Source organism: Scyliorhinus canicula, chromosome 6 (genome assembly GCF_902713615.1).
Source record: "Scyliorhinus canicula chromosome 6, sScyCan1.1, whole genome shotgun sequence".
NCBI classification, from domain to species: Eukaryota; Metazoa; Chordata; class Chondrichthyes; order Carcharhiniformes; family Scyliorhinidae; genus Scyliorhinus; species Scyliorhinus canicula.
Genome location: NC_052151.1, coordinates 50,107,159 through 50,122,678, shown reverse-complemented (window position 1 = coordinate 50,122,678; position 15,520 = coordinate 50,107,159). Strand labels below are relative to the sequence as shown.

At 45.0% G+C, this 15,520-nt stretch overlaps 1 protein-coding gene across 4 annotated transcripts in view; it reads left to right on the top strand.

The window, feature by feature from the left end:
- LOC119967138 (glutamate receptor ionotropic, kainate 2) overlaps positions 1-15,520 on the top strand; it is a 587,375-nt gene that overhangs the window by 267,285 nt on the left and 304,570 nt on the right. For 3 of the 4 annotated variants that reach the window (XM_038799270.1, XM_038799268.1, XM_038799269.1), the window contains exons 3-4: positions 5,226-5,393; positions 5,666-5,944. In XM_038799270.1, the coding sequence (XP_038655198.1) occupies positions 5,226-5,393; positions 5,666-5,944 (447 nt within the window). The remainder of the gene's footprint in view (positions 1-5,225; positions 5,394-5,665; positions 5,945-15,520) is intronic. The other variant, XM_038799271.1, reaches the window with a different exon arrangement.

The following is a 15,520-nucleotide window of genomic DNA, read 5'->3' as shown; positions in this document are numbered from 1 at the left end:
ATGATGCCATGGCCACTCAATCCCCGCTGAGGCTCCCTATCTAGCGCGAAGGCCGTTTTGTAGCGCTGTGTTTCTTGGTGCTATGAGTGCTGCGAAACATGTGGCTAAACACTCTCGCTTTGGTCCCATTTAGTTAAATCCCGCCCAAAAGATTCTTTCTGATCTGCTGAGTAGTTTTTGTTTTCATCTCAGATTTCTCGTGTGTACGACGTTTTGCTTCTGAAATCTTGAAACACTGTTTTAGCTTTCTGTACAGTTGGATAGATTTATTCTGACAGTCCTTTTGAAAAGTGATGCAAATGCATCCCAGTGTAGCAGAAGGAGCAAGTCAAGCACCATATTAATCACATGTTAGCAGCTCATGTAATTTGGTTTTATTCCAGCCCATGGGCATCCTTAATTGTTCTGCTAAAGAGTTAAGGTGTCGGTATGAGCTTTTGTACTGAATGCAGAAGGCTAAGCCTAATGACAGATGACGGCTCATTACCAAAAGTTTATGATACATTAAGTGCCTTCAGAGATCACTGCTTTATTCAACATTTGGCTTTGTTGCTGGTTATTGGCAAGAAGTTTAATAAAACTGATTGTGAAAACAAGATCATGGGAGTTACTGTCAAGTTGCTGTCACAACTTTTACTTTGACTCTGGAGATACAGTTAAGTTCTTCTCATATATATACTTCTCGTCGGTCTTGGCTCAGATGGAGAAGGAGGACGTAGGCACAGAATTCAGGAAATGGGACTGTGAGGACTTTGAGTGATTTGACACATGACGTGAGGAGGTATTGGAGGCTTTAACAGACTTAAAATAGACAAATCTCAGGCCGGAATGAATTGCATCCCAGGCTGCTGTGGGAGGCGAGGCAGGAAATTGCAGGGGCACTGACACAAGTTTTTAATTCTTCTCTCGCCATGGGGGAAGTGCCAGTGGACTGGAGAACAGCTAATGTTGCTCCACTTTTCAACAAAGGTGGTGGAGGTAAACCAAGGAATTACAGACCGCCGAATCTCATGTCAGCAGCAGGAAAACTTTTAAAGAAAATTCTGAATGAGAGACTTAATTTCCAGTTGGAAAAGCATGGGTTGATGAGGGATAGTCAGCATGGCTTTGTCAGAGGGAGGTGATGCCTTACAAATTTGATAGAATCTTTTGATAAAGTGACCGAGTGTGTGGTGAAAGAAGTGCAGTTGATGTAATTTATATGGATTTTGGCAAGGCCTTTGACAATTCCCACACGGAAGACTGATTGAGAAGGTTGAACCACATGGAATTCGAGGAAACATAGTGAGATGGATCAAAAACTGGCTTAGTAATAGGACACAAAGGTGGTGGCTGAAGGCTGTTTGAGTAACTGGTGGCCAGTGTCCAGTGGAGTACTACAGAGATCAGTGCTGGGCCCCTTATTTTTTGTTTGATATATATATATATTAATAATATAGATGTTTATATGTGGGAGGGGGGCAGGGGGGGATGATAAGTATTTTTGCAGATGACACCAAAATTGGTAGGGTAGGTAACAGTGAAGAAGAGGGTCGTAGGCTACAGGAAAATATAGATGGGTTGGTCAGATGGGCAGAGCAGTGGTAGAAGGTATTTAACCCTCATAAGTGCGAGGTGATGCACTTTGGAAGAGGAAACAGGACAAGGGAGTTTGTGATGAATGACGGACACTAGGAAGCTCCGAGGAACAGATAAATCTTAGGCTATTTGTTCACAGACCCCTGAAGACGGAACAGCAAGGGAAATAGGGTCGTTAAGAAAGCATATGGGACACTTGCCTTTAGCAGTCATGGCATAGAATATTAGAGCAAGCAGGTTATGTTGGAACGGCACAGAACATTGGTTAGGAGTACTGTGTGCTGTTCTTAGCATGGTGCAGGAATGGTGGCACAGTGGTTAGCACTGCTGCCGTTCAGCACCAGGGACCCTGGTTCAATTCCAGCCTTGGGTGACTGTGTGGAGTTTGCACGCTCTCCCTGTGTATGCATGGGTTTCGTACGGGTGCTCTTGTTTCCTCCCACAGTCCAAAGGTTAGGTGGATTGGCCATGCTAAATTTCCCCTTAGTGTCGAAGAGGTTAGTGGGCTTATTGGGTTACGGGGATAGGGTTGAAGCATGGCCTTAAATAGGGGGATTTTTCCAAGGGCCAGTGCAGACCCGATGGGCCAAATGACCTCCTTCTGCACTGTAGGGATTTTATGATTATGAGAGGTTTGAACAGAGGTAAATAGGAAGCAGCTGTTCCCCTTGGTTTAGGATGAAGGGCAGGAAATTTCAAGGGGATTTGAGAAAAAAAAAAATCACTGAGAATGGTGAGAATTTGGAATGCACTGCCTGAGAAGGTAGTGGAGGCTGGAAACCTCACAACCTTTAAAAAGGGTTCAAGTGCCAAGAAAGACCCCGCTATTCTTTTGGTGCCCTACAATTCTTGTTCATCTCTAGCTCAAGCTCTCTTTTGCTCCTCCACCCCATTCAGATTCCTATTTGCTAAAATGTTGGTGATATTTTTGTTTACGCAATTGAAAACCATCACCTCACATTTATCTCTGCTAAAGTTAAGTTGCCCAAATCTGCAAATTTTCTCATCCCTTTATCTTATGCTGCATTGTTCCTCAGTGTTACCTATAACCCCACTTTGCAATCATCTAATATTTCTGTCATCAGTTACATGTTCCTAAATCCAAATCATTGCAATGAATTATGATTTACAGTGGTCCTAGCACTGATTCTTGTAGTAAACTACTTCTACCTGCTTCTAATCTCAATAATTACCATTCACTCTGCCCTTCTGCTTTCTTTTAAAGCTCGAGCAATAGATGAACAAGTTATTAAAAGCCGGATTGTGGGTCTGTAAAACAATTAAAATGCCAACAGAGCACTGCCGCTTATTTCTAAGGGTATTGAATTCAAAAGTAATGACATTTATTAAACTTGCATAGGATCCTAGGCAATCTGTCCTCAGAGTATTGTGCACAGTTGTGGTCTCCAGACTACGAAAAGGACATTACTGGAAAAGTGCAAAAAACGATTTACGAGGATGGTACCAGAACTGATGCTATTGGGAAAGATTAAACAATTGTGAGTTTTTGTTTTGGAACAATGATAACTTAGACCTGATAGAGGTCTTCAAAATGATGATTGTGTTCATCAGCCGTGATGTGGAGAGAATCTTTCTCTGTGTGGAAGAATCTAACTGGCTCACTGAATTGGCCTCACCGTTTCAGGAGATGTCTGTGCCTAGTTGTGCTCTCATCAGGCTAGACTCTCCGCAGCACTTGCAAAATTCACGTTTTAGTTCTGTGAGGCAGCTGCAATATAGCAGGGAATCCCAATTCCATCGAGGATGTCCTGTTGATGTTCACATTAGGGTCGTGCTTCACTGGTATATCTATAATTTCACAATTATATTGACTCCCTTGAAATAAATCTATTGTAGCTTCTTCCTGTCGGGCAAGGTTCATTTTGGGTTGAAGTGTTATTGCACCAGAGTCAAATTATTAACATATTCCTACAAATACGATGTAGGGAAGAAGGTTATTTTAATAAGGACATGGGGAATGCACACTGAGTAAATAAAAGGAAATTTTATTTACGCAGACGATATATACATTACCCGGTAGACCCCTATTGAGTTCCTCTCTGGTCTGTACTTCACTGGCTGACCTTATATACATTAGTTAATTGATGTAGCTCTCCCGAGCAGGGGAGCTCGTACTGTACAATGAGTATGGGGAAGACAAGCACTCCCACCCCGTGGGTTATTGCGGGATATTACAGTGATGCAATGTCATTGACCAAATAATCCAGAGGCCTAGGCTAATCTTCTGGAGATATGGGTTTCAATTTCATCATTAAAAACCCATCTGGGTCACTAATGTCCCTTTAGGGCATGAAGCTGCCATTCTTACCTGGTCTCGCCTACATGTGACTCCAGATGTACAGCAATGTGCTTGACTCTTAACTTCCCTCTGAGATGGCCTAGCCGATCGCTCAGTTCAAGTGTAATTAGGGATGGACAACAAATCCCACATCCCATGAAAGAATGAATTAATAAACATCCCTTTTTGTATTTTCCCGGCCAAATGCAGTGAAAAGTCCAAGAACTATTTTATTAGAAGATGGTGGCATACTGGAGAGATTAATATTGGAACAAGGAGCAGGAGTAGGCCATTCAGCCCCTCGGGCCTGCTCTGTTTTTCAACTAGATCACAGCTGATCTTTTATTTCAATGCCATTTTCCTGCATCTATCCCTAACCTTCGATTGTCGGCAGCAGCATTAATGTTGATGAAAAAAAAGAATAATGGATATCTCATTCTACATCTACCATGTCAAATAGGGCTGAGCAGTAGGAATCCAGGGTGGGAATGGGAAGAATTTCAACCTCATAATAGTTATAGAAGGCTTCTCCATTTCATGTTGGATCTTTTTTTGAAATTAGAACCCCCCGGCATTTGGTTTGTCACGTGATATGGTTGTCTAGCAAATGATGCCACTAAAAGGCAGCACAAGCATCTGGCAGGAATTGCAATTTAAAGGAATCCTCCCTCCACGCAGGTTAGATACTGGTTTCTACTGCTGGTTAACTTCCGGGTGATTTTTTTTTGGATCTATTTCCTGAGTTCCAGAAGCAAATTCCAATTTCTCGAAATGACTTTGTTTTGGTGCTTGGCTGCTTTTGTTCAGTTCACAAATCGTTCTTTACAGTCATGGATGGTCGGGTAGACATTGACAGGACATTTTCCATCTCTTGCATGTAATGTATTGGCTAAATTGGGATTCTCAAAACTGTACGCAGGGTTCTAATTGTGGATTATTTGAGATCCTGTATGTTCAAAATTACTGCCTTAACACTTGTATTATATGCATCTAATTGCAAAACCAAAGAATGTATTTGCCTTTTTAAAGATCTTATCTATGTGCACAGCTCCCTTTATTGGACTGGTGTTTCAGGACATTAAAGTCCCTCTAATCCTTTGTTCCATTCATTATCTTACAATTTTAAAATCCTTACTTTCAAACTATGTTAATTCACACTTTACCATGATGAGCCCCATCTGCTACCTATCTGACCATCCTGCCAGCCAATTTATCTTCTACTGATATCTTTTACAATCATTGTCATTCCTAATTTGGCGTTACTGGCGAATTTTGATCTTATCCCATAATTCTCATACCTGTATTATTTATCTCAGTTTAATATGCTATTGTTTCTTTTCTGTTTCAGGAGGTATTTTCGAGTCAGTGGAAAAAAACCCATCTGGGGCAGAGGAACTAGCCTTTAAGTTTGCTTTAAATACAATCAACAGAAATAGAACGCTGCTGCCAAACACAACGTTAACGTATGACATCCAAAGGATAAATATTTATGACAGTTTTGAAGCATCCAGAAAAGGTAATGTACTCCGCACAGTCTTCGCTGCATGAGATCCAAACGTGTTCTTTATGCTTTCCCCAGAGCACCAGAGTAGTTAGTTAAGTTTTAGTCAGTAAATGTGTAAAAAGAAAACAAAATTCTCAGGCAAATTGTGAATCTGTAAGAGACAACGTAAAGCTAAATGTACCATACAAAAACTGCTTTATAATGTGGTAAAGTGAATGTGCTTCTTTTATCCCCCGAATAATTCCTGCTAGCACATCGGCTTTCTCTCCTCTCATTATTGACAGAATTATATATCTCCTCTTCAGCCTGTGATCAACTGTCTCTTGGGGTGGCAGCCATCTTTGGGCCGTCTCATAGTTCTTCAGCTAACGCAGTGCAGTCCATTTGCAATGCACTCGGGGTTCCCCACATACAGACCCGGTGGAAGCATCAAGTGTCAGACAACAGGGATTCTTTCTACGTCAACCTGTACCCAGACTTCTCCTCCCTCAGTCAAGCCATCCTGGATTTGGTGCATTTCTTCAAATGGAAAACTGTCACCGTGGTGTATGACGACAGCACAGGTACGTGTGCTAATGGAAACTGTATACACAATGATATGCCTGCTCTTAAGATGCTGCGTTTCTATTGGCAAAAAATATTCATTCATCTTTAATAATCTTCAGAAAAGCATGTGAAGGGCAGCATGGTGGCGCAGTGGGTCAGCCCTGCTGCCTCACGACGGCGAGGTCCCAGGTTCGATCCCGGCTCTGGGTCACTGTCCGTGTGGAGTTTGCACATTCTCCCCGTGTTTGCGTGGGTTTCACCCCACAACCCAAAGATTGCACGTTAGGTGAATTGGCTACACTAAATTGCCCCTTAGTTGGAAAAAATGAATTGGGCACTCTAAAGTTAAAAAAAAAAGAAAAGCATATGAATATCTGTGTTGCTTAAGTGACTGAATGTGTCAAATTGAACTGGAGGTTTCAATGGAAGGGCAGTTAATCTTTTATTTTGAGAAATGACAAAATACATTGATTCGCTCTTCAGATATTTTTTATTGCTATTTGGTCCCTCTGCTGCAACACTTTAAACACATGGTGGCTAAATTTAACTCCATGGAAGTCAGATCAGGAAGGATGCATAATGGCTGGCTGGATGAATGTCTTCCATTTTACACAATTGCACAGTCAGAATTACACCTATTATCATTTGGGGAGGGAATTTAAACTTTTGTATCAAAATTTTGAATCAACATTTGAAAATCACTTATTATGGTAACACACAACGACCTTGCTCGCTCACATGCTGTGAATAAGGATTACACATTGAGATAGTGGTGGGATGAAATTTAAAATCATTTCAAAGACAACTTTGTTGTACCTTGAAGCAGGTAGAGGGCAAGAACCAGTGGCTGTGTTGTGCCCTAAAGGCAGTGTGGCATGTCAGATAGATGACCGAAGATCTATCTTCCGGGATCTACCCAACTCACCATGCCTCGTGAGATCTAACGTGATCTCGCAAGATGCCGCAATATCACTTTCTGATAAATCTGCATATTAAAGTGAGACACCTAGTCTCACTCTAATATGCATTCCCATGATCTCCCCAAAGCGTAGGATCTAACCACAAGTACCGGTCAGTGCTGGTCTCCATAACTGGGGACCAGAACCAACAGGACTCGTGGGGGTGTCCCAGGGGAGTGTCTGCCCTGTGGGCAGGGTGTCAACCTGGCACTGATAGTACCACATGGACACCCTGGTGCTAAGCAGCCATTTTTTGCGTGATGGGGATCCGGCATGAGGGTCCGCAGTGGGGCTCGAGGGTCCCTTTATAGATGAGTTGAGGGGTTCGGGGATTACATCGGGGCCTCGAGACATTGGGACATTGTTTAACAGTGGCGAGCAGAGCTCCGCAGTGCAGAAAACGTGACTAAGTGAGGGTTTGGTCGGGCAGTCTCCACTGAGGCCCCCTATCTACCCAAACGCCCGTTTGATAGCGTGGTGTCTCTTGGCGCTCCCTGCGCAGGGAAACACCCGACTAATTGCGTGCATTCTCATTCAGATAGATCGAGTCCAAAGTTTTGAAAATACAGCCTGTTTTGTTTAAATGGTCTTGTTGACCGATGGCTTCACTTGTTGCCATGAGTAACCAATAACAATGCCTCATTTTGTGAGGGAATTTCCATTTTAAAATCAGGGTAAACTTTCCTGCCCGTATAGTGTTTGGGCAGCTGGCCGGACCTTGACCACGTTGGGCTGGCAGACTGCATGTGGAGAACCAGTGCCTCAGGGTGGGCTGGCCATGCCAGACTGCTGCAATATTGGGCACCCCTGCTGACTGCTGGCAAGGGAACAGAAAAAAGCACGGGGGGGTGGGGCAGTGGCCTATTTTTAGGAGAGGCCCAGGCGCAGTACAGCAGTGGGCTTGGTTGCATTTTTCTGCAATCCGGCACAGGCATAGTCCAACTGACACAGTCCTCAAATCACTTGCACTACCCCGACTCAAGTGGGCACTTTAACTGCCTAATTATCGATCCAAAGCCATTTGCATTTTGTAGCCTTCTGTCTCGTGAGATGATGGTTTTGCATCTTGCTGGTTCACTCTGTATTAAACCTTAAGTGGCTCAGAAGCCCCACTTGGCCTGGCAGTCTCTGTTGCATTTACCACAGAGGAAAACAGTGGACTGAGAGGGTGCATGATTCACTGACCTCTGTTTTCTCTGGGCCCTTTCTTGGCCAGCTGAACATTTTGGGCCGGATCTTCAATGAAGCAGCACACATTGATGGAGTGACACTCTGCTCGAACATTTCCATGCCTCTATGCTGCTCTGCATTGTTTGTCTGATCTTCTGAGACGAGAAATGCAGAATACAGCATCCATCAGAGAAATGCATCGCGGCAATGTAGCGTCGGGCGGAAGACAAGACATGGCTCTTTTCTACGGTACTGGCTGCAGCAAGGGAGGGTGAACATAACGTAAGAACTAGGAGCAGGAGTTGGCCATCTGGTCCTTCGAGCCTGCTCTGCCATTCAGTGAGATCATGGCTGATCTTTTGTGGACTCAGCTCCACTTTCTGGCCTGAACACCAGAACCCTTTATTCCTTTATTCTGTAACTTGAAAACATTTAATGAAGGAACCTCAACTGCTTCACTGAGCAGGGAATTCCACCCTTTGGGTGAAGAAGCTCCTCCTAAACTCAGTCCTAAATCTACTTCCCCTTATTTTGAGGCTATGCCCCCTAGTTCTGCTTTTACCCGCCAGTGGAAACAACCTGCCCGCATTTATCCTATCTATTCCCTTCATAATTTTATATGTTTCTATAAGAACATCCTTCTAAATTCCAATGAGTACAGTCCCAGTCTACTCAACCTCTCCTCGTAATCCACCTCAACTCTGGGATTAACCTAGTGAATCTCCTCTGCACACCCTCCAGCGCCAGTACATCCTTTCTCAGGTAAGGAGACCAAAACTGAACACAATACTCCAGGTGTGGCCTCACTAACACCTTATACAGTTGCAGCATAATCTCCCTAGTCTTAAACTCCATCCCTTGAGCAACAAAGGACAAAACTTCATTTGCCTTCTTAATCACCTGTTGCAACTGCAAACCAACATTTTGCGACTCATGCACGAGCACATCCAGGTCTCTCTGCACAGCAGCACGTTTTAATATTTAATCATTTAATAATAATTCCTTTTACTGTTATTCCGACCAGAATGGATAACCTCACATTTGTCAACATTGTATTCCATCTGGCAGACCCTAGCCCAGTCACTCAAACTATCCCTCTGCAGACTTCCAGTATCCTCTGCACTTTTTGCTTTACCAGTATGAATTTTAGTAAACGTATGATTGGGTCAGTGGTTGATGAGTGAATAAATAGGGAGGGTAGGTGGCTGAGATGGTAGGTGGGTAGAGTGGTAGGTGGGTAGAGTGGTAGCTGGAGAGGGTGTCAGGTGGGTAAGGTGGATGAGGTAAATAGGTGGGTGAGTGGGTCGATGGGTCAGGGTAATTGAAATGAAAAATGAAAATTGCTTATTGTCACGAGTAGACTTCAATTAAGTTACTGTGAAAAGCCCCTAGTCACCACATTCCGGCGCCTGTTCGGGGAGGCTGATATGGGAATTGAACCGTGCTGCTGGCCTGCCTTGGTCTGCTTCTAAAAGTCAGCGATTTAGCCCAGTGTGCTAAATCAGCCCCTGTAATATAACGTAATGTAATATAATGTAATGTAATATATAAAAGTTGGGTCAGGTTGGGGGTATCATAGATTATCATAGAATTTACAGTGCAGAAGGAGGCCATTCGGCCCATCAAGTCTGCAACGGCTCTTGGAAAGAGCACCCTACCCAAGGTCAACACCTCCACTCTATCCCCATAACCCAGTAACTCCACTCAACACTAAGGGCAATTTTGGACACTAAAGGCCAATCATGGCCAATCCACCTAACCTGAACATCTTTGGACTGCACCCGGAGGAAACCCACGCATACACGGGGAGGATGTGCAGACTCCACACAGACAGTGACCCAAGCTGGAATCGAACCTGGGACTCTGGAGCTGTGAAGCAATTGTGCTATCCACAATGCTACCGTGCTGCCCCAAAGTAGTCAGAAGATCAGTGGGAAGTCAGGGGATCAGTTTTTCTGCTTAACATTTCCTGGGTAACTATTCAGGTAAATATTGTTTGGTAATATAGAACTTTAGTATTGCTGAAGAAAGAGGCATGCTGTTGAAGCTTTTGGTCTTTCACTCATCAGGACAGCTTTGCAAGAATACCAGAGGAATGAGAACAATAATTCATATTGCATGAAAAGAGAGAAATGATAGGTAGGCAAGTGGGCTCTGATTGGTTGAAGCATTGCCATGGAGAATGCACTAGGGAACAGGAAACTGTCAAGCTTTTGTTTAAGTTCAAACCAGGCAGATCAACTCTGGTCAAAGCATTGCCATGGAGGAATGAGCAAGGGAATGGCTATCCTCCAACCTTTTGTTTTGTTAAAGAAATAGGAAAGGCGTGGACATATTCTTTCTGTCTGCAATGGACAGGGCCCTGTGTGTGAATATTTGTAGCTTCTAACATGTGTAAATGAGCCGCATTGAATATCTTCAATTGGTTCTCATCATCATTCTTCGCACAATCAGGATTGTTAAGTAAGTCCTGTCCAATCGCAAAATCACACCTAATGTTGGACACTGATTTAAGTATTTTAAGCACAGACTGGTTTGGTACAGTCAGCCATTTGCCTGTTACAAACAGTTGATGGGACGTGCTGTTTGATACAATCCACCAGTCGTTGGGATACCTGGCATCACGCTGTTAGTGAAATTCATATGCCACATTACTTATTTGTGTGACTGACAGAATATCTTTTTGGCTTGATGGCGTCATCATGTTAAAGGCGAATACCACTTGTGTTGCTACTGCTTAGTAGCAACGTGAAACAGCTAGCTTCAGTTGTTGCTACAATTTGTGAGACACTTTATCCTTACAGGGCAATCTGAGGTAGACTGGACATTTTTCAGGTTTGAAAGTGACATCCTTCGGACCATTCTTGATTTTGCGTGGTATACAGTGCAAAATGATCTGATCAGGGTGGCCATTTTCCAGCAGGGTGGCTTTGATTGGCCTTATTTCAGCATCCAGCTTGCAAGGTGAGCAAAATGCTTTCGCCATATTTTCGAGGTTGTCGATAAGGCCAATCGTATGGAATAAGGAACTGTGAGAATCTCACTGAGTATATTACTACTGAAGATAGGTTTGTGGTCGACAGTAGTAGCAGAATTCTCAACAAGCACATCAAGGAAAGGGGTCTGTTGACTTCTCCATTTCAAAGGTAAATTTGAGTGGAGGTTGGAGCAGGATAATTGTTACCCTGAATAAGATCATTACCCTCAGTATATTGTGTAAACCCATGAATGGGCCTAAGGCTGCCACATTTGGACCTGAAAAATAGCCAGCTCAGATTACCCTGAACAATAGGTGAAGCCAGCCGTTTGACATTACTACTGCGTGACAGCAACATAGAATCATAGATCATAGAACTTACAGTGCTGAAGGAGGCCATTCAGCCCATCGGGTCTACACCAGCCCTTGGAAAGAGCACCCAATCAAAGCCAACGCCTCCACCCCATCCCCGTAACCCAGCAACTCCAGCTAACTTTTAGACACCACGTGACAATTTAGCGTGACCAATCCACCTAACCTGCACGTCTTTGGACTGTGGGAGGAAACCAGAGTACCCGGAGGAAACCCACGCAGACATGGGGAGAATGTGCAGAGGCTGCACAGACAGTGACCTGAGCCGGGAATCGAGCCCGGATCCCTGATGGTGTGAAATACGAGGGGTATTTGCCACGAACAGGAAGCTGCTGTGAAGCCAGAAAAGACATTCTGCCTACCACACAAATTAGTAATATGGCGTACAAATTTCAGTGCCCATGTGATGCCAGGTATGTAGGCTGTTCACCCAAATGATCGGTAGTGATGGATAGTGTCAAACAGTATGTCCTTTCAGCTGTTTGTAACAGCAATATACTGACTGTACCAAACCAGCCCATGGTCGAAAAAACTCAAAACATGGTATCCAGTATTAGACATGATTCCGCCATTGGACAGTACTGGTTTGGCAATACTGATTATGCTAAGAATTACATTCATAGAATCCCTACAGTGCAGCAGGAGGCCATTCAGTCCATCAAGTCTGCACCGACCCTCCGAAAGAGCAGCCTACCTAGGCACAAGCCCCCCACCCTATCCCTGTGACTCCACTTAACCTTTTGGGCACTAATAGGCAATTTAGCATGGCCAGTTCACCTCACCTGTACATATTTGGACTGAGGAACCCCATTCAGGCACAGGGAGAATGTACAAACTCCACACAGACAGTCACCCAAGGCTGAAATTGAATCCGTGTCCCTGGCGCTGTGAGGCAGCATTGCTAACCATCAGTTTGACTCGCAGTGTGGGTCACTGAAGCATGCTAGATGTCACATATATTTGCACCCAAGGCCCTGTCCTATTGTTGAGAGATGGAGCATGTCCATACATTCAACAAAATATAAGTTTAGTGGATATGAATTCCCTGGTTCATTCCCCATGGCAAAACCTTCACCAATCGGAGTTTGCCTGCCTGGTTGGAATGTTTATAAAAGCCTGGCGATTAACTGTTCCCTGGTGCATTCTTCGTGGCAACACCTCTACGAGTCAGAGTCCACTTGCCAACCAATCAGCATTTACTTCTCATACAGTATAATTTGTTGTTCCCATTATTATTGATAGTCCTGCGCATCTGGCCTAATGAGTGCAAGACCAAAAGCTTCGACAGCATGTCTCTTTTTTTTAGATAAGTATGTTAGAATCAGACACTTTGGACAGTTCAATCTCAGAGTAGGAGACTTTCAAGGGGATCCCAAGGAGCAGGGAAATTGCACATCAGATGTTCAAACTTCCCGTCAATTCCTATGGAGTTAAGCCTGTTGAGAATTCCACGTGTCTCGGTGGACAGCTTCAGTCATAGGATCTGGAGGTCAGAAAGTTTGGCCTTCATTTCTGCTTGCCTCTTCCAATGAACCTCCAAGTAGTCAGCCTTCAGAGATCACAGCCATTGGCCTCTAGACCGCTGAGTCGTCCTGCCAAGAGAGGCTGAGGATATGTCTGAGACAGTAAAGGTGGAAACTGTTCAACCTTTTTTCCTGTCTGGCGTATGTTGGCCAAGCCTCGCTACTATAGATGACTGCATGGAGGACTCAGACTTGGAAATACATATCCGTTTGGTGTTCCCATTCAGGTTGCTGTTGTTCCACTCTCTCTTACTCAGCTTGGGCATAGCGGCAGCAATTTTTTCAATGCAGCCGTTGTTTTCAACATCAAGGCTGGGATTTTCCAGTCAAATCCCAGCCCAAATGACAGATTGCTAGTGATTTTACAGCCTGGATGCCTGAAGCCATCGATAGCTTCCAGCATCACATTGTCAATGGTGATAAATACTAAGGAAGATAGGGACATCCTGTGGCAAACAGCACGTCATTCACCACCATTTTCAGGGTGCTATTACCTCAGTTCTGGTTGTTTAGAGGGGCGTGATGCTCTAGCCTCATTATGCTCTGGCTCAAGCAAAACAAAGCCTGTGAATAGCAGGAGAGGCAGAAAACGAGAACCGCAGTTGGCGCCAGTTTGTGATACAACCGGCCTGCTCCTGTAAGCAAAATCGGATCCTCACCGTAACGTGGCGAGAAACCAATTATCACCACTTAAGCCCCATTTCCATACAATTAATGAGAGCCACCCCATGTCCAATGGCCTCCTATTATTCATCGGCCTCCCCAGCAAATGGTTACGCTGGCACCGATTAGTACACCTTTTGAAAAACGTGAACCTGGCTGAAGGGCTTCTGTCGGGAGCCGAGGAGGTTAACCATCTTTGCTTATAGGCAAAGAGCCCGGGGAGCTGGGCATACCACCCTGGTGTGCATTGGGGAATGGGGACACTCGGCTGAGGATGGGGGTCCATACGCGAGGATCATGGGAGGGTGGGGGGTCACTTGGGGGGGCAACTGGGGGAGCAACCAGGTGGCACCACCATGCCAATGCCTGGATTGTGCATACCCATTCTTGGGGCAACCCTTGACCCTGCCTATCCTCCCCACAGACCACCCATAACCTCCACCGACTGTCGAGGCCTCTGGCCGTACATCTGAAGGCTATTGCTAATAGAGAATTTGCAATCATGATTAAGTGAGCACTTAACTCAACCCAAGTGGCTCCCATGGGTGGGCGGCCATGTAGCATGTGGGAGTCATTGCCTAGCATCCAATCGCATCTTGATGCATGGACAATGTGCTTGAACACTGCGGGAGGCAACACCCCTTCCGGTCAGTGCCCATAGGGCCCTGGGGTTCACCTTGGGACCGGGAGGCAGCTGGTTCAAACCCCAGCTGTCCCTGGACCATCTGGTTCTGCCAACCCTGGTGTTTCCCCATGGTCAGCACTGTTAGAGGCACCTGCGTACTTAATATATAACAAATACCAAATATAGTTAATGTCTGCAGCAAACATTAAGAAGCAAATATATGCTGTCAGGTTAAAAAACATGCAAAGCATGATGGGACTTGTCCATATTCTGACTTGACTACATTCTTCAGGACAACAGATCCACACTGATTCAGACAGAAACAGCCTGTTAAGTAAGATCATCCTGTATCACCAGCACCCTGTCTATCCCCATGAATACCGACAATGGGACCAGCCACTGATGAGGTTAAGGATGATGAGGGCAAAGTTAAGGACAATGGGACCAGCCATTGACAAGGTAACGATAAGAGGAAGTGGATATGCAAAGAAACAAGTTCAGAAGACATGGGGTCTGATAGGTTTAGCACAGGGCTAAATCGCTGGCTTTGAAAGCAGACCAGGGCAGGCCAGCAGCACGGTTCAATTCCCGTACCAGCCTCCCCGAACAGGCGCCGTGTTGTGGCGACTAGGGGCTTTTCACAGTAACTTCATTTGAAGCTTACTTGTGACAATAAGCGATTTTCATTTCATTTCATCAGAAAGTCAGGAATAAACCTTCAACTGCAGATTACACCATCCCACCCTGCCTTATAACAGATAATTGGGTCATGATCAGCCATACTGGGCTGTTACTTATCTGAAGAATGTGTATAAATGATGAGATTTCCTTTTGTTCTTTGGAGAGAGCTCGGGGTCAGCCGGAGACTTGCACCCTGCTGGCGTGACAAATAAACCGTTTTGACTTTTGGAACAGACCTGAGTGCCAAGTGATTCTTTCAGATTCATCGGCGCTAACAGCACCATCATGTCGATGCCCTCAGCGATGCTCCTCAGTGATTGGGCCATGCTCTGCAATGCCTCGGCAATGCCCACCTGCAACTGGGACAAACTCCGCAGCGCTTTGGCCATTCCCATCTGAGAGCGGGACATATCCTGCAGTTCCTCATCAAGGCCAACCTGGTACTGGGTGACATCCCCCAGTGAGTCGGACATTCTATCTAGACCCTCAGCCATGGCTGTCGCCGACTGTGCATCGCCTTGGACACCTCACTAATGGTGCTGACGGCATTCGCCAGGCTCTCCACTGCGGTCGCTGCCCTTGCAGTGTTGGCCTTGGTTCCAGGCATTGGTGGCTGCACCTCC